This window comes from Eleginops maclovinus, chromosome 14 (genome assembly GCF_036324505.1).
Source record: "Eleginops maclovinus isolate JMC-PN-2008 ecotype Puerto Natales chromosome 14, JC_Emac_rtc_rv5, whole genome shotgun sequence".
Classification (NCBI taxonomy): domain Eukaryota; kingdom Metazoa; phylum Chordata; class Actinopteri; order Perciformes; family Eleginopidae; genus Eleginops; species Eleginops maclovinus.
Genome location: NC_086362.1, coordinates 12,554,596 through 12,579,303, shown reverse-complemented (window position 1 = coordinate 12,579,303; position 24,708 = coordinate 12,554,596). Strand labels below are relative to the sequence as shown.

General features: G+C 40.2%; 1 protein-coding gene across 2 annotated transcripts; it reads right to left on the bottom strand.

The window, feature by feature from the left end:
- Positions 1-307: 307 nt before the first annotated feature.
- On the bottom strand, positions 308-23,302 carry gal3st4 (galactose-3-O-sulfotransferase 4). 2 transcript variants are annotated; one of them, XM_063900652.1, is made up of 4 exons: positions 23,170-23,302; positions 12,214-12,330; positions 6,826-7,126; positions 308-6,539 (listed from the first exon to the last, which is right to left on the bottom strand). In XM_063900652.1, exons 2-4 carry the CDS (start codon positions 12,327-12,329, stop codon positions 5,475-5,477), a joined length of 1,482 nt encoding a protein of 493 aa, XP_063756722.1. In that variant the 5' UTR covers position 12,330; positions 23,170-23,302; the 3' UTR covers positions 308-5,474. The 2 variants fall into 2 exon arrangements, with proteins under 2 accessions (XP_063756722.1, XP_063756720.1); XM_063900650.1 differs by lacking the exon at positions 23,170-23,302 and adding an exon at positions 14,713-14,994.
- Between the last annotated feature and the right edge of the window lie 1,406 nt (positions 23,303-24,708).

Sequence of the window (24,708 nt, the reverse complement as noted above, 5' to 3'; positions counted from 1 at the left end):
CATCAAATAATATTATTATATTACTACTACTGATGCATTATGTATAAGCAGAATTTAATGTTGCAGCTGATTGATGGTGGATCTAATTTGACTTGTATCATACTTCAATATAGGTGAGTTTCATATGTGACAAGGCAACATATTCATACAGCAGATCATGTTTAATAATGTTAAATATGAATAATAGTGTTACAGCTGTGAAAAAATGTAGGCTAATAAGGTAAAAAGTTAAATATTTTCATTTGAGTTTTAGTAGAAGAAGAAATGTAAAGTATAAAATCATAGTACAAAAAAGGAGACGAGTAAGTGGAGTTAAAGAAAGTTGTTTTTATTCAGTACAAGAAAAAAAACCTCAATGGATGCACACAGACAAGAGCTTGATCTAGTAGAAGTTTCACCCCAAAAATAACATTTTCAAGTAAGATCCAAACCAAAGACCACCGTTGCTTTCTGAAGTTGCATTTCAAGTTCAGTGAAATCTGTAACACCTTGAGAGAATATCGGGTCCATTTATGATTTCCTGTCAGTAATAACCCAGTTGTGAAAACAAGAGATGGAAGCTGTTCAAATGAGGTGATAAATCACACTGTGTACCAAAGCTGAGATTTGAAGAGGTTTCACACAAGATGTACCTTTAATTCTGACACACTACAACATGCTCAACAATGAAAACTGAGTAAATAGCGCGAAAATAAGTCACAGTACCATTATAGTAAAGCCATTTTAGTCAGATCTCCATCGGAAGAATAAAAACAAAGCTGCATGTGGGAAGACAGGCATAGAAATCAAGCACAGTTTTCATTTTACTTGCATTACAGCTTCATTATCTTTTAATTACAAGACAGAGTACTACATCTCTACCTCGTAATTACCTCACAAGGACCGGATAATTGAGTGGCTGTGCTCTCATCTGTAAGCATTATGATCAACACTTAATATTCTGGTTGTCTTGAGATAGATTCACGTCCGAAATAATCACAGTAATGCTCAGTATTATTAGTTGTCCCTGTCTCAAGTATCAGACTTATTATTGTCTCATTTAGTTTTTAATTACAATTACAAAATGTCTAAACGTTGATGTTTTGTAAGACAGCTTGATTTAACCGTATAATTACAGTTTTCTTAGTAACGCTGAATTATGAGCCAGCCATAGCTTATGAGTGGCATTTGTCATCAATGTTTCAACTCTGACAGAACATTTAAGATGAGCGTGTGCAGAATTCATGTTTCATCAATAATAAATTCCATCGTACTGTGACAAATACACTGTTCCCCTCGTTGCCCCTTACCAACCCCAATAAATACAGTCTGTACAAATGGTAAATATAATCAAAAATACAGAAGGATATTGTTTAAGAGCCATGATCAATAATATTATAACTGCATCCTAAGGCATGAAACAAATCTGTTTTGTTCTATCAACTATTTTGTGCATTAGTGTTCATTAAAAAGTGGTGACCCAGAACATCTAAAGTTCTTCATTTTAGTACAAGCACATGGGGCCTGTTCGTATAATCACAATTGCATTTTGGTGCAAATAATATCCGTACTTTGAGGAGCCGAACATATAGTGTGTCCTGATGGTGGCACTGAAGGAAAGCTGAAGATCAAATGTTACAAATATTCATGTTTAAGTTTAAAATAAACAACAATAGTAATATTTGAGGGTTGCAGGACATAGCCGTGCAGCGCTGTGATACATAGTGGGTTATAAAACTGAAGTTACAGTTTCAGATTAAAGTGAAATAAGTCAATGTTTGCATGAAAGGAGGGAACTAAATAAACAAAGGTATGTCCCTTTTAAATCTAAGTTAATACTTCATCATCCCTTTGACTCAGTGTCTTAACTTAAGACCGTAAGCTGATTAACAGTCTCCGTTTCACTGGAGGAAACACAATGCAGTAAACCCAATCCCCGCAGAAGGACCGCTGCTGTAAGGTGACACTATTCACAGTGCACGGCATGGAGAATACAAACTACTGTATTGTGGAAGAACTTTGGTTAGCATCAATCAGTTCAGTGTTGGACGTTTCAAAGAGACTCAAAACCGGAAACATACAAATGGATGGGTAGAGGAAAAGAAGAGATGAAAACCAGGGTGTTCTCTCACAAAACATTTTCTGAAAACCGTTTGTGTTATTCCGTCATGTATGTTGTCATTTAGTTTCCCTATGAAGGGTAGTTGTAGCTTTGGAATACTAATATTTGTTGTTTGTTATACAATGTATTTCTTTTCCCCATGTCCCCTTCTGGGCTTTGTAGATATCCTTCTACACATATACATTTACATATGTACATTCTTATACATGATCTCGATACTACATTTATATTATGGCCATGGAGAATACTCAGTTCTGATTGGTCGAAGGGTGTGCATTATTTTCAGATTCCAGCAATGAAATATCATTTCATCTGCAGCATTGTACCAGGATAAGCGTCAACACTAATATTCACAATGAAAACTGCCAACATTCAAATAAATAATACAGAATATTGTGATCTGAAATCAAAAACCACAAGGCTCATTTTGGCTGCTTCGCAACACATGACCTCATTCACCTGGAGCCTACCTGAACCTCATTCATACAAAATACTCATCTTTCAATATCATTCTCAAATGGCTTGACTGCATGGCTTTAAAACAAACTTTTAGACCATGGTGCTTCAGAAAAACAGAACAGAAAAAAGTGTTCTCACTTTGAAGTGTGATAACACAGGACACAGGCTGCTCTGCAGTCCCACAGCAGCTAGCAAGGTGCTCACACAGGTCCCTGTCTGTGCTCTACTTTCCCCCCGCACCACATGACAACCGGGTTATAAATACAGGTACTGGAGAATGGCTGTCCACTGCTTCAGCACACAGAATGAACCTCCTTTGTGATGATCTAACTGAATCAATAAACTAAACAGGATCAAATACATTTCCCCAGTGTTTTATTTGTACATATTTCAGTAAGAAACCTCGCTATTTGTTCTTGATTCAAACTGCACTTAACGCAATCTACTATCCTGGCCTGCCCACTCCCTTCAGCAGTGTAAACATGGAACACTCCTTGCAAGATCCAATAGTAAGTTGTCTCAGAATGAACTACAGTACCCAAGTTCATGGAACATGTCACTTAGTGCAACCATGTGGGTCGCTGTTTTCGAAACAATGGAGCTTTAGACACAGCTGACTAAAACCAATCAGGCGATGTCAGCGAGCTCAAACCAGTCAGGCGACTTTGACACATATAAAAGCGTATGCAAAGGAAGGGTTGTCTGTTGTCATGTATGTGTACGATGATCAAGTGGACCCTGTCTGTGGTGTTTTGACCCTGACAGAGATGTGTTGTTTTTGTGTTATGTAGTACAATTTGAATGTTCATACAGCAGCATGATTATGACCAAATATCTGTAAGTACCATGCAGGACCAGGCTGTTACTGGACATGTGACAAGATCCATGTTTGACACAGTGCTAATGTAAACATGCTGCATTCCACAGAGGATGAAGAGTTCCAGCTCCTTACTCAAAGCCAAATAAAGCAGAACTGGTGTTTATTTGGAGGAGCATTGGGACAAACTGTAACTTATGTCTGAGATAGTGATATTATTTGAAAAGGGTCTAGCTGCAAAGCTCCAGGCTCGGGCCCAGCTTCTCCACCTGAGACCTTTTACAGTGTCGAGCTTACAATGTGTGGAATCTGCAATCTGATTATGCCAGAGTACGCATTCATTTGTTTGAATAAACAATTAAACCTTAGTGTTTTAATTAACTGCACATGTAACTTCTAGTTAGGTAGTGTATCCTTAGGCAGCCAAACTTGTACTAGCATTATGAGTTAGCTAGCATTGATAATGACGTTAGCAGTCTAAGGCTAATGTTAGCTAAAATGATTATTAAACATTTGCACTTTTGCTAAAACATTAGCATAGCTAGCTAACATTAGCTATCGTTAGCAAACTCATAAGGATATCACATAAGTCATTTGCTTGTTGTACCTTTAACTTCACATTAGAAGTTACAGTTATATCAAAGTATAACCTTTGTATTGTTTACCATGTGTTGCTCATACTGGTGGGGTTTGTGGCAAGGACGTAATACAATATATTAGCTCAGAAGGCTAATTTATATATAGTTAGTGTAACTATGATAACCCAATAGACAGTTTCAATAAAACTGTATTGCTGATCAACAATTTAAATGTTAACATGAAAAAATGTAAGTAGCTGGATTAGCTAATAGCATTGAAGAAGGTCCCAGGGCCGGAGGTGGGATGAGCCAGAAGATCTGCAGCATGCAATATTGCTTTATGTTGTCTGTTGTGTTCCGTCTGACAAAACAATCTAGAAAGTTCCCAAAATACCTGCTGACTCGTTCAAAGTTTATCTGGGAGGAATACGGGGGGAGTTGAGGTCTCTATTGAGCAATATAATGAATCATCTTTAACATGCAGCTGCTTTTGGATGTGTACATGTGTGAGACAGATGGATACTTTAGCGGAAAGTGGAAAGAAGGAATGTGCCCAAATGCTGATATTAAGCAGCCGCTGCTTGTTGGAGAGTATCAATCACCTCAGAATAGAATCAGAGGCCTCGGATCGTTTTCCCCTCTTGTATTATTAAAAGATATTTAAGAAGCAGTTCAAGTAAGTGGTTCTAGACAGGGCTCGATACTGACTCTGAAGCTGAACAAAGTGTTTTAAAGAGAGAAATATTAAATTATAGGTCATCATTGTGTTTGTCCATTACCAGTACCAGCAAATACTGAACCATATCCCCAAAGAAAAAGTTAGTGTTGTATACATACCCCAATTTGAGCCTCTTGTGTATTACCATTGCTTTAGAGAGACACAGAACAGTTACAATTGCAACGACTCTTCTAACCAACTGAATACAAAACATTCCACCATCTGTAAGATGTTTTTTCTTCCCATATTCCAAGTAAATGCATTATTTTGTATTCAAATACTAAATAAAATATATATCTTTTAGGAAGGTGCTAGGCTTTGTAACTCAGTGTTATGGCACTGCATGAGAGGCAAAAACTGGAACTTATTGTACCTTTACGTTGAGAAGTTTCAAGCATGTGCACCAAGGACAACGTAAAAAATAAATTGTACCTCTTAAAAGTATAAACATGAACAGGGACTGAAACAGGCTTCTGTGTGTCTATTAATAAACAGCAAAGCAGAGAGTCCCTGCCAACAGCTTCTGAGTGCTTCTGCTTATATAAAAACAAAGTTCATTCTACCACCTGTAACTGCAGCCATGAAAGCATCCCAGGCTCTCAGAGGTAAAGGGCCATGAGGATTACACAGACTAAAAGCAAAGAACGTTTAAGAAGCAAACAACCGAAAAGTGGAAGTTCAAAAAGTTCCTCCTTTTTGTTTTCTCATGTGTTAACCACACTTGGCTCAGCTTTCATTTCAATAATTCCATTTGTTCAGAGACCAAAGGTACCGTATTACGAACGAGACTCACCTCAAACCTCATGTCAATCTTACTTTTTGTAAAAAAGTCTGGTTCGTCCTCATTATGCGGCTTCCATCCCAGTCTCTCTCCTCCGCATTCCTCCCGCCAGCATTCCCCTCCACCGGCCTCTCTCCTGTCCTGGAAGAGTCTTGTCTTGCAAGAGAGGCACCGGCTGCCACCAGAGCCGGGTTCTGTGGCCCTGACTGGGCAACCCGTGGGAACTGTTTAGCATCCAGCAAATCCTTGTACTGGAGCTCAGGTCTGATCATCCGCAGACAGGCCGTCCTGGTGGCGTTGTCCAGCCCCGGCTGAAGCTCGTATCCCAGAATCTCCAACACTCCGAATTGGAACGGGCGGATGTTTTTGTCTCGGATCCGGCGTGCCTCCACAGGCTTCCCGCCGTCCCTCAGGCAAACCTGGGCCATTTCTTTCCGCAGCATCCTGAGAAGAGATACTTCCTGCTCCATCTGGGCGTAACCGAACCTCTTGATATCTTCCCAGAAGGTCCGGTTGAAGGTTTTATATAGGTACATGTCAGCGGCGTTCCACTGCCGCAGCTTCTCCCGCTGTGCATCCGTCACATTGGTCAGTACCTTGGCTTGTGGGCGTACCCCTCTACCGACGATACCAGCCGCCGCTGCTGCCTTGCTCACAAAGCTCCCGCTCAACCCCCCTTCGTCGCTGGGCTTCTGCTGACGAGCGTTGAGGCTGAATGAGACAACGGCCTCCAGCGGCCAGCAGAGTGCGTGCCGCAGCAGGATCATGGACTGGTCAAAGTACTCGGACACTAGAATCAGATTGAAGGTCTGGCGGATCATGGCCTCGGCGTTTTGAGCCACAGCCAACGAGAAGTTAGCATTGTTGTCCATGCCAAAGTCAAACATCAGCAGATTGCGGGCATAGTTGTTGCGGACCCGAGAGTCGTAATATTTGTAGGGGTTGTCAGCAAAGTCGCCTAAGCTTTTGGCTTTCTTAAAGGCAGGTGCTACATCTTTATAATAGGCAAAGGAGGACTCAGCCATACTGGCCGGGTCCCGGATGATGGAGAAGTAGAACGTGTCTGCAGGCATCACCTTCTCCACCTGAGAGACAGAAGAGGAGAATTGGGAGTTTAAAAATTTGCTATAGGTTTACTACATTACACTACAACAGAAGCTATACTTATTTTCTCAGTTTTTCTGAGACTTTTTGTAGTTCTCATCCCTTTGTTGTTTGTAGATCTAGACACAAAAGTAAACATAAACAAGAGGGTTTGTTTTTAAATTTTTAATACATGTTGATTCAATTCATTTGTGCCTTACAGAACATTCCATAATAATCATCCCCTTTTTCATTTCACTCCCCCCTCTGCTGTTATGAATGACTCACCTCAGGCTTATTAAATCTCATGTGATGGCCCAGGATGTGGAACTCCATGGCTCTGGGGCCTTGGTAACCTTTGACCCTGTGAGCATTGAAAGGGTGTGGGTAGCCGAACTGGTAGCCCAGTGGGAGAGCAAAGCGGAGGTTTCGCTCATCCCCAAAGCGGTAAAGCATGTTGAGCACGGTGCTGCTGGCTGTCTTGTGGGTCTTAAGGAACATGATGTGGGTGTGGGGCTGACAGAAGCCCAGGGAGGGCCCCTGAGCATCAGAGGACAGGAAGATGGAGTGGCCAGCTGGATGCACACTGCTGTAAGAGGAGGGAGAAATGTAACTTTAGATACAATTTCAACTTTGTGTTTAAAATCCTACAAACATGCAAAGGATCAAATGACTCCACCCCTGTTTTATTGCATGAGCTAACAGGGGCGGAAAGTGCAGTTTTTTGTTTTAATGCCTAAACTGATATCCCTGTAACATCAGTTTTTCTAGCAGTAAGCGTACATTTTTTCTTACATTTTCAGGTTAAATTCCCTGTCTCCGGAACAAAGACACATTAGACCCAAGAGTGTAACATAGTGATGTTACACTCTTGCCTCTATTTGCTAGCACAACAAGCTAACCAATCAGAACAGACTGGTCTCTGGTTTCAAACAGAGGGTGAAAAGAGGTGGTGCAGCAAAGGCAGTATGAGAAACATAAAGAACTTTTTGAACATTAAAGCATGGAGACATGGCCCAGTAGAGGCACTGATATGAACCGGAAAATTGGCAGAATAAGGCCCCTTTAAAGCTTTTTTTGCATGCCCCTGGACCCCTCTTTGTAACCCAGACAATGGTTATACAATAGTCGGAAAATTAAACTGCATTCATGAGTAATTGACGGAAACGTTGTAGCCCTGTGGCCCATGGTACTCTAAAACAGCCTTACATGACTCCCTGTAAGGTGAAAGGCGGCCCATGTAGTTATAAAACCACAGAGAAATAAAAAACCTGCTCTGCAGTAACTCCTTATCTACAATGCATTTCAGACTTTGGGCAAACAGCCAGTGAGAGACTAGCAGGGGAACCAGTTAGAGATAAAAAACGCTTTCACCCGAAGATGGAGCCCAAACCAGAGTTAAAAGGATAGTACTGGACTTACATTCGTCATGGGAATGGTAAGTAATTGCAATCAAGTTCTTTCACTGCTGGATTTGTAAGTAGGAAATTTCTTCTTATTTGTTCTACAGAGCAACTTAATAAGGTGATAATCTGAACTTTGATTGCTTTGCAGCTCCAAAGTTGCCCAACAAAATGTATTTATGCAGCTCTAATTTAATCTGTGTTGATTTTAATGTGCTTCAGGGAGTTTTTCAATAATCTTCTCATCTGTCTTGCAGTGAAAATGTAAACTTAGAATAGAGTATGCTAAAGACAGCAATACTTTAAACCAACATCTTGACAAAGACAGTTATAATTTAACATTTTCCTATTTTGTAACTCTGAAACCAAAGACGGATGACCAATTATTGTGAATTAAAAACACTTTTTGGGCTGTGAGAGCTGAGCAGTAAGTGCATGGATCAGTTATAAAAGGGCATGTGCTTTATTATTTGGAAGCCAAATCTAAGGGGTTGGTATTCAAAACATCAATATTGGCATGGTGCTTAAGCTCGAGTGGGTTATGCAGCATCCTTTAAAATCCAAATTCGTGCTCTGACCACACTGTAGAAATGCAAGCTGAGGGACTGCAACCTGAACTCCCCCCCCTAGGGCCATTGGACCCAGATGTTAGAGGACAGTTAAATGGAAAGCCCTACTTCAGGATTAATAATTCACATCAGTCATATGGTATTAAATTAAATTATATTAAAACATAATGTGACCATGCATGTTATCTTAAAATAGAGCAACTGTACAAGAACTGAAGAGCTAAATAAAAAAGAACATGTGATTTCTCTCAGGCTGCAGAGGCTAGAAATCCTGGTAAGTTTGAGCATGTTCGCCATTAAAAAGAAATGCTTGCACATTTTAACAGTATTAACAGCAACAGTAATGATGACTGGATAGGTTGTCCATTATAACCTTGAGCAGTGTTCTCTTTAACCTCGTAGTGCCCTTTTCTAATCTTTTAAATGACAACTAAAAATAGAGATAAATGAAACATGTGGTAGGGAAACTAACAACACAGCTTGTCTCTATTAAACAGATAAATGTTTCACACCTAATGCTGCTAAGAGCTCATTTTCAGGTTGTCACTACTAGATTCAGCACATTTTTAATTTTGGAGTCTTCTCCTCGGCCAACAGCGGCTGCTAACAGATCTCAGCCTAATCTCAGTGGATTTAGAGTATCAGATGAACTCAAAATTAACAAGCATTAAAACTCCATGAAAGCATTGCTCAATCAGCGTGCTTCAGATGAGCTCACCGTTATCATCGCCATACCGTTGCATGCTGAGATGTAAGTGCGGAAACACTAGAAAGAGGGGAAGCCCCCGCAGCATTAACCATATCATCAGTTTGAGAGGGGATTGTTGGTTGACACGACTCTTAAGTGTGCTGCCATGGCAATCTATGACCCCAACATCAAGTTTGGTAAACTGTTAAAGTTATAGAGTGGTGCAGGAACGAGTGAGTTAGCATTTTACCACTTCTGGTTCCCTCGTCTCAAGAGTCAATGGGATTTCTCCGTAGGATTTTGGAAAAAAGCTCGAAATAAGGTCTGTGGTTGACACAAATTTAAGAGACGGTCACGTTTTGTTCTACGACATTAAATGCATCAGCAGTGACCCCCCTAAAATGATAAAAGTAGGGTAGACATGTGGAGATTATCCGGCTGAACAAAACATTCATTTATCAAACAGGTTCGTTTTCTGCAGACTTTATTTTTTACAATATTCCAAAATCCTATGGAGAAATCCCCTTTTTTGTCAAGGGAACCCATGACCAGCTTACTTCCGGGTCTGCCTACAAAAATACGTCATCCCTGCACCACTTTTGCACTTACTGTGTGTATTTTGTAATTATTGCAAATGGCAAACAATCAATCTGTGACCTTAATGTTAAAATAAACCACAAAAAAAAGCAAATTCAATAACTGTATAAGCCAGAAACCATGGCAACAACAAGCTGTGGTCATAGCGGTAAAACAACTCTGCACAGATGTTGCTGTTGTGTTTCTTTGGAGAATTGCACTTAATGTTCAAATTATTTCAATTTTGACCTTGTGGATTGCTGACCTTTCGACTTGCAACCTATCAGATTAAAGCTGCATGCAAGCTAGCAGGGGATGTAACCATCGAAGTGAGCAAAGAGAAAATTGCGTATCATGGGAATGCAGCTTTAGTGTCCCCCTGTCTGAGCTTCTTTTAGGCATTTCTGTATTTGGTTCTTTTTACTCAATTGACCTCTTGGGCCCACCGTAGAATATGATTTCCTTTGATCTCAAACACATTTACTGCGAATTCATGCCAATTTAAGTAGTAAAGATTTCGTTTTTTTATGTAAATGAATATATCTGGGTCTGGATCATTTGACAGACATATCCAGAAAATGTAAGACTTCACTTTTGATCTCTTTATTAATTGGATAACCAAAAATTGGCCATTAAATAAAAGGATTGTTGTAGCACTACAAAACACACTTACTAACTAACATCTTGATCATTATGAAAATATGACGCTGAGTCAGTGTGTCAAAACATTTTGAAAGACATGTCCTGTGATTAAGGGCAGTATCAGCACATTTAGATTCTGTATTGGTCTCCTCAGTTGCTGACTGTTGTTCTTGTGGTGGTCACTGTCACACGGACATGAAGCAGTTGCTGTGCGAAGCTATTTACCAAAACTTCCTCAATCTACTTCAATCTGAAGAATAAACATCATACCAATAAGGTATAAGCAGTGTACAAACATAAACCTCGTTCTACTGTTAACACTGAAAGCCATTAAATCAGCAATGTTTGGCAACTGGTTGTCAGATCGATGCAGATGTACATACCTTACTGCTGAGAACATCAACTCTCTCCTGTTTAGCAAATGAGTATGCCTGCTCAAAATGAGTACATATGCTTTGCAGACTGTTGCTTACACTCATCATTCAAAAATTCAAAAGAACTTCTTTTTTCAACTGATTCCAATGAAAACATTCAGAAGCGGCCGCCTCCAGAAAAAGCAAAGAGCCCAGCATCTCTTACTGAGCGCTCCGCCTTCTTTAGTCTGTAGGAATTGCATGAAAAGTTTTATTTTGGCCATCCCGGTCAGACAGAAAGTATCATATCAAAGACCGAAAGGGATGTTTTTTGGAGCAATTCAGCCGGGTGGACCCAGGATGTTTGCTCCCAGTGAGTGTGTGACCTTTATCGTCCTCATTCTGCGCTACATGGCTGTCAGACAGAGTGGTGAAGCTCATTCATACAAAGTGTGAGAGCAGGATTCTGCTAGTGCTTACAGTGTAAAAACAATGTAAAGCACAAACAAAAAGAAAATCCATGCTAGTTTGTCGTACCACGGCGGTGAAAAGTTGTTGACACATCGTTACCGTATGAAATGCTGCGCGCGCCTTACTGCTAGAGAAAGGTGCTATGTGGACTTGGAAGATAGCAGTGGTGAACTGTCAGGGCCTTCAAGGTATTCAGAGAATACCCTGGAATCCTCAGATTAAAATAAATGCAAAAATCGAATTAATTATACTAATAAAATGTAATAACATCTAAATAAAAAGAATAAATTAATCATATCTGTGTTGTTCTGTAATATTTCAGTGTTAGGTTGATTTGTTTGTCTTTCACGGCCCATGCACTACGCATTTGAGAGGCTTTGTGTTAGAAATAAAACTCAACCAATCACATATTTTTCTGGGTCTCTGAGAAGAATATCCTTCAACCAGGTATTCTATATCCTTGATAGACTGCCCTGGCCTTTCAACTGAGCGAGAGCGTACCTTTGAATTTACAATTTCATCAACCAATCATATATTGATTAGTAGCCAATAGGCGTATTCTTTCAGATTTTCCCACGGTTCCAGGGTATTCTAGAAGACCCGTTAGTTCACTGGCTCGAGACAGACGATCTAGCTAACGTAGCAATTCACGTAGTGAGTTTACGTAGTTTTTATTTTACGTCGAAATGGCAACAGGTGAAGTTGATGATGTTGCGGAATTAAGTTAGTACCCTAACATTATAAGCAAGTGACTGCCTCCGTGTACCGAATTTTCGAACCTCCCGCTTAGTCAATGGTTTGCGTAGCGTAACAAAAGCTTCCTTTTGGGACAATGGTGACATTTTATCTAAGAGCCTTTGACCATCCATACTGATGTTGTTCTGAAATCATTGTGCATACCTTTTTAGAGCTGCAATGCAAAGGAAAAGATTTCAATCACAGTTCTTAAGTTCTGAGTAAGTAAAAACCAATACCTCTTGTTGAAGATGACCCCCAACAGTTGGACAGCGAAGGCGATGGCAACGAAGAGCAGCAGCGCCTTCCAGATCCAAACGGTGCCCACCCGGCCAAAAACCAGCCACCGCAACATCCTGGGAGAAGGGGGGCATGGGGAGATGGATGGAGGGAGGGAGGTATAGTTGGGCAGGCAATAAGATTCAGGAGAGGGTATAGAAAGTGAAGAAAATGATGGTGGAGAGGAGTGTGAGATTGGAGTGTTGATAATGGGGGACAAAAGAGGGTGGTAGGGTGGAGAAGGGGAGATGTGTTGCGAGGTTGAGGAGGGGGAAGTGGTGTCATGTAAAAAGAGAGATGAGGGTGGAGGAGGTGATGGAGTGGTGGGGGAGGCAAAAGAGAGGGTAGAGAGAGGGGGAGATTTGGATGAGTCATAAAGTAAACATGACAACGGCTTCATCAGCATTAGCCTGAAAACATCCACACACACCAGGACCAGCCCGTAGATGCTGTGTAAGGATCGTTCAGAAATTCCTGTGTCTGCTAATAAATGAATGTTTTAACACATTTGTTTGTCCAAGAGATGTATGTAAACGTTGAACATGTCATTCTTAATAACCACTATTGCTCTGATGTGCCGGGGTCAGCCAGATACACTTCAGTGCACGGCAGCATAGTGGCAAAAAAGGGAGAAAATAACTGTCCAATCAGGATGGACGATGTGAATGACGTGCTAAACACGGACATGCCGACTAGCCTCGGGCTGGAGAGGAGAAAGAGAATGTCTGTGTGTCTGTGTGTTGTGTGTGTGTGTGTGTGTGTGTGTGTGTGTGTGTGTGTGTGTGTGTGTGTGTGTGTGTGTGTGTGTGTCTGTGTTAGAGAGAGAATAGGGAGGTTAGGTCATGATGACCAATGCTGCAAAGAAATGAACAGGAATGTGTGGCGTTGTGACGAAACATCATAGATTTCCCATTTCGCTTTTTTCTCCTCAGTTTGCAGCAGTGTTGTCAAAGCTCAGAGACAGGGAGACAGTGAATAGGGAAATGACATTTCCTGCTATACTTAAACAGTAAACAAGTGATGTGACTGTACTCAGTGGTGCAGAACAATAATGTAAATTGATAACAAGACGTTTAATGTTCTGTGACACATGCTGCCTTGTTACACAAAGAGAAAATCAGACGGTTAACACATCTATATGCAGCGGAAATGCCCTGCAGTTCATTCTAACATTATCGTGTAGACCAATTCAAAACTCTTTATTACCAATTAAAGTCTATAGTAGTTATTATGAAGCTCCCATGTATGTTTATGAGCTTTTCAGACCTTTTGGCTAGAAATTAGAGCTCAGACTATCTTACCTGTGCAACCAAAGTAACTCAAACTATTTCTATCCATATCTAGAGCTTACTAGGCTATATATTTAATTCCCATCCCCAAGAAATATATCAACAATCTATCAGGTAATATTACCTGCTGGTTCTTCTTTCTCGTTTGGTTCTAAATTAGCTTATTTCAGTTTTTCTGCTGCTGGAATGGAATTATGATGTGTTTTTATTTTGGCAAAAGGTCTTAATCACATCTTTGGAGTCTGTTTTCATGTAATAATATTTTATCTATTTTATACTAAGTAATTAATGGAAAACAAGGGTATTTAAGTGAATAAAAAAATCTTGAATGAATTTGAAAAAAATGATAATAACTATTAGTGATGAGAAAATATAGCAACCTTGTTTTAAAAAAGGAACCTCTCACAATAAGTTTATTGTTGTGAAATAGAATTATTGGGAGAGTTGTGACTATCCTCAAAAAATAATATTTGAGTTTTTCCACAAACATTTTTTTGTCTTAACAATTGTACTATAGATCAATCCACACTGAGAATGTATACATTATGAAATGAGGTAATAATATATAGTAAACATGTTGTAAAGGGTGAGCTAAAAAGAAACGCACTTCTCTGTGTCAATAAAAGACAAGGTGGTGTGTGTGCTGGATTTGTCTCATAGCAGAAACACTATTATTAATGTGTGTGATGTTTTCACTGTGGCCTGGTGGTAATCACTAACAGTTATCATGGAGTAATAAAATACAGCATAACCATATGGACAGCAGGGGTTACATCGTGATATGCAAAGGATGGATGATATACAATAAGAGCGGTGCTACACACAGAAGAATAAGCAGGGGCCACCACCCACCCCACAGTCTCTGCCACAACACAAAGGAGCATTCAGTCTGCATCACACACACTCTTTCGCGCGCACACACACACACACACACACACACACACACACACACATACACAAGCTGTAAATGCACATATAAATCTTGCACATGGATGTTCAAGGAAAGGCCTTTGAAGCAGCCCTCCACCCACACCTTCTCCTCTTTTCCTACAGGATCACAGCGCAGCGCCACCTTTTCCTTCCCCACAATCTGTGCATCTCTGCAACACCCCCCCCCCCCCCCCCCCCCTCTCCTACTCTTTGCATTTTTTAAGATCGTGCTATAGTTACCTGGCTCTCCGTCTGAAAAGCATAGCTGAGTCTCCAGACCGGTATCGGTGACGGTGATATTGTGCAGCGGAATAGAGCGCGGAGCATCTCGAATGCTTCAGCCGCAGCTGACCCGCCGCCGGTACCGATCAGGTCATGGACCCGGGGATTCCTGCACGAAGCCCGGATCCGTTTTTTTTAGGGTGCTGATAGCGGCTTTGCTCGTGCCCGAAGCTCTGACCGAATTTATCCGGCTGTGCACCGACAGTTCTATCAGATTTCTGCCGGGACGAAGACGACACACACAGGGAGAACTGAGATAAATAAGAGCGTAAATGTGTGCGTCTGGTACTTCCGAACTCCTTCAAAATAAAAGCATGTCTACGGATTTGCAGGATTTAACAAAACTCCAAAACTTTGACTCCAAAACAAAGATCCGAGTAATGTCAAAGTTACCCAAAAAACTCACTTTAGTTTGGGTAACTTGGGTTCTTATGTATAGGCCTGTATTTATATCTATACACTCAGGACTGGTCCTGGGTATAGGCAGTAGATTATAGGCCAATGCTAAAGGCGCATCAATCCATGGGGGGAGCCGTAAATTGCGGAGATTAAAAAATAAAATAAAAAGTAAAATATTTTGTTAAATAACTATTAACGATGTTTGAATCCATCCCCCGGGTGGTGGTGGTGGTGGTGGCTGGGGAAACGCTAAGACAGACATGCTGAATTATTTACTTATTTCTTTATGTATTTACCATTATTTAAGGCAGTTAATATCAATAATATTGATCATTACAATTAACATTTATCGTTTGGTCTACGACACGTCAGAAATTCGAAAAATGATACAGAAAAAAAAGAAAATCCATCCCAGTTTCTCAAATTCAAAGATAATGCTCTTGCAGTATGTCAAAGATATTTCGTTTTATTGTCATATAAATGAGAGTAAAGCAGGACAACACTACATTGAAGAGGTTCAACAGGGATTTTTCTGATATTTTTGCATGACAAAATTACTTCAACTGTTATCCGATTATTAGAAAACCTGGCCATTTTTTTTGGTTCCTGACTTTACATTTGAACTCTAAATAAAAGCAAAAACCGATCCTGTTGTTGTTTAAAAGCCTTTACACTTCTATGTTATTCTTAATTGTTAAATTCCCACTGAGACTTTTACGTGAAAGATAGAAAAAAAATGGAAAAAAGTTCATGGTTTTATTTTGAAGGCAACGTGATGCTGACGGAAATGAATCACGAGGGAAATATTTATACATGTAGTCACCTAATGTGGACATGACGTATGGACTTACATCAGGGGTATTCAACTAAAATTCAACGAGGTCCAGTGAGAGAAAATGTCCTCAAGCAAAGGACCGGAACTTCACAATGTCTAACTGGTGTTATGAATGAGTGTGATGTACATTAGCTGTGACCTATAGCTGTATCAACGTCTGCATGTAATCAACAACTGACTCATCAAACAAAGTACAACTCAAAAACAACAATATTTATTGTCACTTGAACTATACAGATATACAGTATAATACTGTAGATATTTGTAATGTTCCACTCGGGCTGCGTTTAAAATAAAATAGAGAAAATAAATAAAATAGCTTTTGAAAAAGTGTGCATCTTAAAAGAGCTTAATTTTAGAAAGATTAAATAAAGTGCAGCAGCAGCTTGAGTTCCCCTTTCTCTTTGTTAACCGTTTCACATCTTAACAGTTTCAGCCAATTATATAACACATCAGTCCGAACACATCATAACAATGGAACCGTTTTAAGGTTTGTCTTCCTGTTCCTCTTATATTCCACTCCCTCACTGACTGTCTTTTGTTCAGTGAGAGAACTGAGCTCTAGCCTGTTAAACTGGGGCTGAAATGGTGTCAGGGCCATCTCACACACATGTGAAGGTGCTCATTGGTGCTCCACTCACAGCCTTCTCTCTCTCTCTCCCGCTAACTCGTCCTTCCCCTTACTCTTCTCTCAGTCTTCTCTCTCCCCCTAACTCGTCTCTCCCCTCACTCTTCTCTCTCCCGCTAACTCGTCCCTCCCCTCACTCTTTTCTCCGTCTTCTCTCTCCCGCTAACTCGTCTCTCCCCTCACTCTTCTCTCTCCCGCTAACTCGTCTCTCCCCTCACTCTTCTCTCCGTCTTCTCTCTCCCGCTAACTAATCTCTCCCCTCACTCTTCTCTCTCCCGCTAACTCATCTCTCCCCTCACTCTTCTCTCTGTCTTCTCTCTCTGTCTCCCGCTAACTCGTCTCTCCCCTCACTCTTCTCTCCGTCTTCTCTCTCCCGCTAACTCGTCTCTCCCCTCACTCTTCTCTCCGTCTTCTCTCTCCCGCTAACTCGTCTCTCCCCTCACTCTTCTGTCTGTCTTCTCTCTCTGTCTCCCGCTAACTCATCTCTCCCCTCTCTTCTCTCTGTCTTCTCTCTCTGTCTCCCGCTAACTCGTCTCTCCCCTCACTCTTCTCTCCGTCTTCTCTCTCCCGCTAACTCAGCTCTCCCCTCACTCTTCTCTCTCCCACTAACTCATCTCTCCCCTCACTCTTCTCTCTGTCTTCTCTCTCTGTCTCCCGCTAACTCGTCTCTCCCCTCACTCTTCTCTCCATCTTCTCTCTCCCGCTAACTCGTCTCTCCCCTCACTCTTCTCTCCGTCTTCTCTCTCCCGCTAACTCGTCTCTCCCCTCACTCTTCTGTCTGTCTTCTCTCTCTGTCTCCCGCTAACTCATCTCTCCCCTCTCTTCTCTCTGTCTTCTCTCTCTGTCTCCCGCTAACTCGTCTCTCCCCTCACTCTTCTCTCCGTCTTCTCTCTCCCGCTAACTCATCTCTCCCCTCACTCTTCTCTCTCCCGCTAACTAATTTCTCCCCTCACTCTTCTCTCCGTCTTCTCTCTCCCGCTAACTCATCTCTCCCCTCACTCTTCTCTCTCCTGCTAACTCGTCTCTCCCCTCACTCTTCTCTCTCCCGCTACCTCATCTCTCCCCTTACTCTTCTCTCCGTCTTCTCTCTCCCACTAACTCGTCTCTCGCCTCACTCTTCTCTCTCCCGCTAACTCTTCTCTCGTCTCACTCTTCTCTCCGTCTTCTCTCTCCAGCTAACTCGTCTCTCCCCTCACTCTTCTCTCTCCCGCTAACTCATCTCTCCCCTCACTCTCTCCCGCTAACTCGTCTCTCCCCTCACTCTTCTCTCTCCCGCTAACTCGTCTCTCCCCTCACTCTTCTCTCTCCCGCTAACTCATTTCTCCCCTTACTCTTCTCTCCATCTTCTGTCTCCCGCTAACTCGTCTCTTCCTCTTGCGTTTATCTCCCTGTATCGCTACCTCGTCTCTTTCGCCCCCTGTCGGCGCCGGTTAAAATGAAAATCTCTTTTTAATGTATTGATTATAGGTCCGGGTCCATATATGTCTACATCATCGACCGTTAAAGTCATTGTTGCCATTGTAAAAAATGATATATATATTATTTTCACACAACAATTTAAATGTCTTTTACTAATGCATGCATATCTGTTTATATAATTCCAATGTGGTAAATTATTTGACAAATAGAGTTAGCCTTAGAAGATATGAAATATTAAATGACACAAATTGTTATATTAATTTGTTTTTTATTTAAGTATACATTAATGTCCGAATCCTGAAAAAATATTCTGCAATGTTGCTGCAGAACAAGTACTTTTATGTAATAAATGGATTTAATGTAGCACTCTGTGACAAACGATTAACGGATACATATAAAATTGACTGACCTTGATTGAAAGGAATGGCTTACAGAGATCCTGAATAATAAAGGATATGAAAGTTCACCTTTTAAAAGCTGACCTTTGTTGTAGTCACCACAAAGCACCAGTTGACATAAGCAGTGGCGGACAATGAAGTGTTGTTATTGTTGTAAAATAATCAGAGGTGGAAGAAGCACTCAGATCTTATACTTAAGTAAAAGTTATAATACCACAGTGTAGGAATACTCTGTTAGAAGTAAAAGTCCTGCAATCAAAATGTTAGGCTGAGCCAAAAACATCTTTATCCGAAGTGGCCATTTTCAGAATAACACATAATATATCACTGCAGTATAATTAGTGATGCATTCACATCACACCAGCTGTGAAAGGATGAATACTGCCAGATAACTCCATCCATTAGTGGAGTTAAAAGTACAATATTTGCTGCCAAAATGTAGTGGAGTAGAAGTATAAAGTAGCTTAAAATTAGTACATTTACCACAAAATTGTAAATAAGTACTATAGTAAATGTACTTAAAAATCTTAACATTTTTGTGAGAGCAGTGAAGTCATTATGTTTGATATTTTATTTTCTTATACTGTGCTTTTATTGTAAGGCAGTATTGTTGTTAAGGATTAGAATTATTCAACGCATAACAAAAGCGGCACTATACTCCCAATTTTGCAGCTTGGATGTTCGGAAAGCTGGAAGGATTTAGTTTGGAATACAAATTTAAATGTATGTGCGGCTTGATTTATCCCCTTGAGAGTATTCTTTCTCCCTGCAGAGTTGTGGAGTGCAGTTCAGCTGTGCAGGTCAGAGCGGCTGCTGCTCAGTAACATCACACTGCTGCAGCTGTTAACACACATCATCCTATCACCAACTGCTGCTCACACACCGCGGGCCGGCCGCTGATTGACTATGTTGAACACTATAGTTTCACATGTAAATCAACAGTTTTAGTATTTACATAGGGTGATGTTATGACCCACGCTTCTTACTAAATAATGAGCTACATGCAAAGATCATTGTTTTCATGTTAAATCATATCTTTTTCATTATACACAACTGCTTTACAACTTTAATTGTCATCGCATTACTAACTTTTCCACAAAAATCCAGTATCTTGTATCAGCTGCCACTGCTAACATGCTAGCACCATGCTTAGTTAAGAGAACAACTAAGATAACTGAACATAGAGATATAGATAGAGACTGTACATTAAGCTTGTTGTAAAGATTTGATGCTTAAAGGATACAGTGTCATATTTTGTGTTGTGCACCGCTCTGAGACAGATAATGTATTGCATAAATAGTATTGACAACCGACATACAGTATGTGGCATTGGGGGTATTTTTGAATAACTCGTTTTTAAATGCATTTAAGTTCTGGCTTCTATTTTGTCTTAAAACTGTTTCACATGTGGCCGGAACTTTCTGTACTTTGCGGATAAAGGTTTTAGCAAAAACAAACACATAATAAACTTTTGAAAAGGGCCTCAATAGATAAAAATGATCCAGTATTTCTCAAAAATAGGAAATTTTACTCCAGAAAAAATACTTTTATGTTAACAATGTATTGAATTTAAAGTGAGAGAAACATTAAGGGCTATATACAGTATATAATGAACTTACCTTAATAATAAAGTGTATGTCATACCATATGCCGATTGACAATGACAACTTAAATGCTCATACATTTTAAATTCAGTAATCTGGATTGATTTTTGCTTATTGTTATTATTTATATATTATTGTTAAATATTGAGTAGGCTGATCTAAACAGGTGGGTTTTGAGGAGGGACTTGACTGTGGTGATTCAGAAACCACTGAACATATCCGACTTCTATGGGAGCATCTGGCCGTCTTTATGGAGCAGATCTAAGTTATTGCTGCATGGGATGGCGGGAAAAGGCATTTTTTTCATCGAATATTGTAAACAAATATTTTAGCAACTGATAGAAGTCGCTTCTACTCAACTATTTATATTACTACGCATTCGTAAAACCACAACCGTACGAGTTCTAGCAGCATATGATTTGCTGAGCCTTGATTCAAACCGGTAATAGTACTATACTTTGTAAAACAGAGCTCTGACCGCAATACACAAGAAACACTGCTCCAATTAGTCACTTTTCGTGATTAGGGATTGATTAAGTGGAAAGAGATGAAGAAAGAATTATCATTACACCTTAACACAGCGTGTGAAAGTATATATCTGAGTTACGATTATCTTGCCAAACCTTGGACCGATCTGCTTTAAACTTTGTGAGCGTGTGTTGCCAGAGAATGCAGTGCCCCGTGTCAAGTTACTCAGATTCAGTGAAAAACGTTCACCTGTTCGAACTTTGGTTGGTTCCTGCTTTAAGCCGTAAATATGCAAATAGAAACGCATCGACATCCACACAAGAGCCTCTAACAGCCTCTAGAGAATGTCTCTGTCTTTAACTAAATATTCATCCTGTCCATGACATTACGTTACCTGGCATAGAAAGGAGGAATGGCGTGTATGCGCCTGTCCCGTTACAGTATGAAGGCTTTATGAAGACGTTTCCATGTGTGTAGGCCAGTCTGAACTTCGACTTTCATCCAAATCGTAGGCTACATCAAACCTGTTGAATTCCCATTTAATGGGGCTTTGACTTTATGAGGCCATAAACTTTTTATGGTCAATTTTCCATTCTTTGAGCGTAAAATGTGAAGGTGCTACCATAAGCGCTTGAATAGACTCTCGGAACCCAAGACCCAGCGACAACAGCACATCCCTATCAGGCAATGCACAATTTATCAAAAAATATAAAGTATCCCAGGAACAAGTCTTTATAAAACAAACTCCTTACAGTAGCTTGCTGAATTCACCTTACAAGTAACGATTGCAACCCACAATAAAACCAAAAGTCCAAAAGTTGAAAGCTAAAAAATAAAGCACTCATGCTCAAATAATGAGGAGAAACAAAGCCTACAGGAAGGCCACTGTTTGTTTTTGTTGGAGAAATACCGTTACCTGTTGTTGCTACCAAACCTGCCTTTTGCAGCATTACTCTTGAGCCCAGCAGTGACAAAACCATTCAGTTCGTATCAAACAGGTGAAATAGCACCCCCTAGTGGATACACCAACACAACTACAACAACACAGTGCATTTTCTGAGAGTGTGCTTGTGTTTGATGAAACGTTACAATCAAACAGGGGTCAACAGAAGCAGCTTTGTGAAGCACAGCTTATGTAAGAGAAATTACTACATGATGCTGTGTAAAATGTCTTCTCCAATAAATAAATAGCAACAAAAAGGAAAGACTGGTCTGTAAAAGTAGATACATGAGACTTAGAGTGTACCTGTAGTAGCACTGAAAGAAAATAAATAAAATAAAGTTGAGAAATTTAGTTGGATTCTTTTACAGAAATAAGACTACTTAAATATTGTTTTGCATATTGAGAGTAAATTAAGTTCCATTCTCATGGCAAAGGTAAAGTAAAACAAGATCATTAATTTTCCAACAATGTTTCCATTTCAAAATGACTTTTTTGTTGTTTCTATTACACAACGATTGCGTTTCTCAATTCAAACAAAAATCTCTCAACGCAAATCTGATTTTTCTACAAAAATAAAAATAATAATACTACTTTTCTGTATAAAACACAGGTTATTTAACAAATGCTTTTTATAAACAGACTGTAAGTGCACCACGATAAGATTCTTACCAGGAACAAATCCTGACATACTCATCCAATCCTGTGATTGTACCCCCCATCTTGCCCAGTCAGGCAAGGTTAATACTAGGATCAGTCAAACAAGATTACCCAACTGTTAAAAAAAATGCTTGGACAATAAGCCGGCAAAAGTGCTCTCTGTACTTGAGAATATAGCCTACCACACGGACAGCTGAGACAATAGTGAGGAAATAATCAGAGGTTGTTTGTTGAAGACAAGAAGGACAATTAAACCCTTTCTACCATGCATGTACAATCTTATTATGTGCCGTAATTAACCCTAAACAGGAAGGCACACATTAGAGCCTAATCCTCTCAGAGGCAGCATTAAACAGGTCACATCTTTCAAAACAAAACTCACATGTTCTCTTATAAATCCAACTTAATATTACTGCAATGGATCAAGTGACAGGGGTTGCTGTAGGAAGGCTATCTACAGTAGTTGAAGACCCTGAAGTGCATTATTGCTTATAGCACATGATAAGGGGATAACACTGGGCTGTTTCCTTATGTTTCACATTAACTTCTAAGAGTTTTTATGTGGAAAAAAACGTTGTTGTTGTTTCATTTATTTGTTTCTTTGTGAATGTAAAATGGCATGTTAAGATTATATTGCTGGAATCACCTGTTTAGCCTCTTATGTTAGCATATGATATGATAAGGGAATAATAACTGGCTGTTCCTTTATGTTTCACATCAACTCAACATTACATTAACTCATGTGTTTCTTTGTGAATTTAAAATAACATGTAAATATTGTATTGCTGGAATCACCTGCTTAGCCTCTTATAGCTTAGGGTTTAACTCAGCATTTAGTAAGGTTTATTTTTAAAGAAGTCATAAGCTCAAAGTGGGGCAGAAATGAAGGGCAAACCCGTTTAGTGTTTGAATTGGAAATTGGAAACGTATAATTCAAATTGAAGAGAAGTTGAGGCTAAACAACATCCGGGGTTTTCCTTGATTCCCATCTCAGACGCACGCGACCCTGTTACTTAGCATAACCTTGCTGTTTAATGATAACATGTTTCTCTAACTTAACTCACCTTGTTCAAACGTGGTCAACGTGGAGTATTTCGTAAAAACCGTAAATAAAGTCCCTCAATTCGCTCGCTGGATACTCCAGAAGTTACTATCAAACGTCTCCCGAGTTCCAGCAGCAGACCGCCGGTGTTTCAGTTTAACTGGACACCAGTGCAACTGGTGGGGTTTGTTTACGTTTTCCACTCCTTCAGCGTCATATGACGCTGTACGAGCCAAATCATATGTGGTTGCCAGGTTCGTCATTTTCACCTTACTTGTGTGTCTGAAGTGTGACCAGACATATTTAAAAAAAAAACGTTAACATCACCAGTTGTAAATGCACATGTGGAGATCACCTACAGATAACAACACAAAATATGCTGGCCAAGAAATAGAAAATAAATATACAATATTCCAACTCCACTGACGGGATTTGAACCCGTAAATCTGAAAATATTAGTCTCAGCCATGATCGTCGTCAATATTGACAAATTGCTTGTAGCTGTTCCCAATTGAGAAAAACTGTCATAATTGGCTACAACTTCATCACTGGATACATTCAAATAGAGGCATGATTTGGCAAGGGACTTTATTTTTTGGCCGTCAAATACATGCAGGACAGTAATCTTTGTCTACAGGTGGTTCCCCCACACAAAGGCTGTGATACCAGCTTTTACAAAGCGTGCACTCCGTCTGGAAGAAAAGGGCAAAAAAAAGAAGATATGCTTTAGGACAGTTGTATAATAAAAACATTACAGTAATCAACTTCAATTGCTCCAAACTTGCTTTACCCATTCTTCATGGGTGTCATGTTCGCCACACACCCAACATATCTCCGACAAATCATCTGCTGATTACAGATAGCCATGTTAGTGTCTGGAATAAATAGCACTTGCATAACAACTGAAAACAAATCAGAAACCAACCCGTTTCCGTGATGAGCTGTTGGGCTATGTCCATTCGCATATGGCTGATCCCCTGCTCATCAAAGGGACCAGCCACCAGTTTCTGTTTTAAAATCATGTCTGCCAACTTTAACAAGAAATACGTTGAGGATACATGGAAGCTTAACAAATCCAGTGATGCATTTCTCTGAATTGATGGAAGATGAAAGGCAAATTCGCTTATTTTACACACATAACGCCACATGCTGTAGCATCTTGCTGGAGTGGGTGCGTGATGCTTTCACATGACCAGCGGGAGACGTTAAGGCCACACTGCCTCATGAAAGCCCTGTTTAGTAGAGGGCTCATGAATGACTAAACACCCAAAGTGACTAACCCCTCACCCAAAATAAATGGACCCTCCCCACACGTATACCTCCTGACTATTGACTTCTTTATATGGGCCTACCTTGCTCCACAAAATGTCCTCCTTTTCCCCAGTCCAAATTTTATTAACCACTGTGGTGAGAAATGTTGGCATATGACTTGCAGTAATAGACAACATCATCAATCGACAAAATAAGTCCATAATTACCCGTTTTCAGAGTGTCTGCTTGTATTTCTTGTATTTGTGGAAATGTAGGGCTGGACTGAGGTGGGCACGGGGACTGAGGTGGG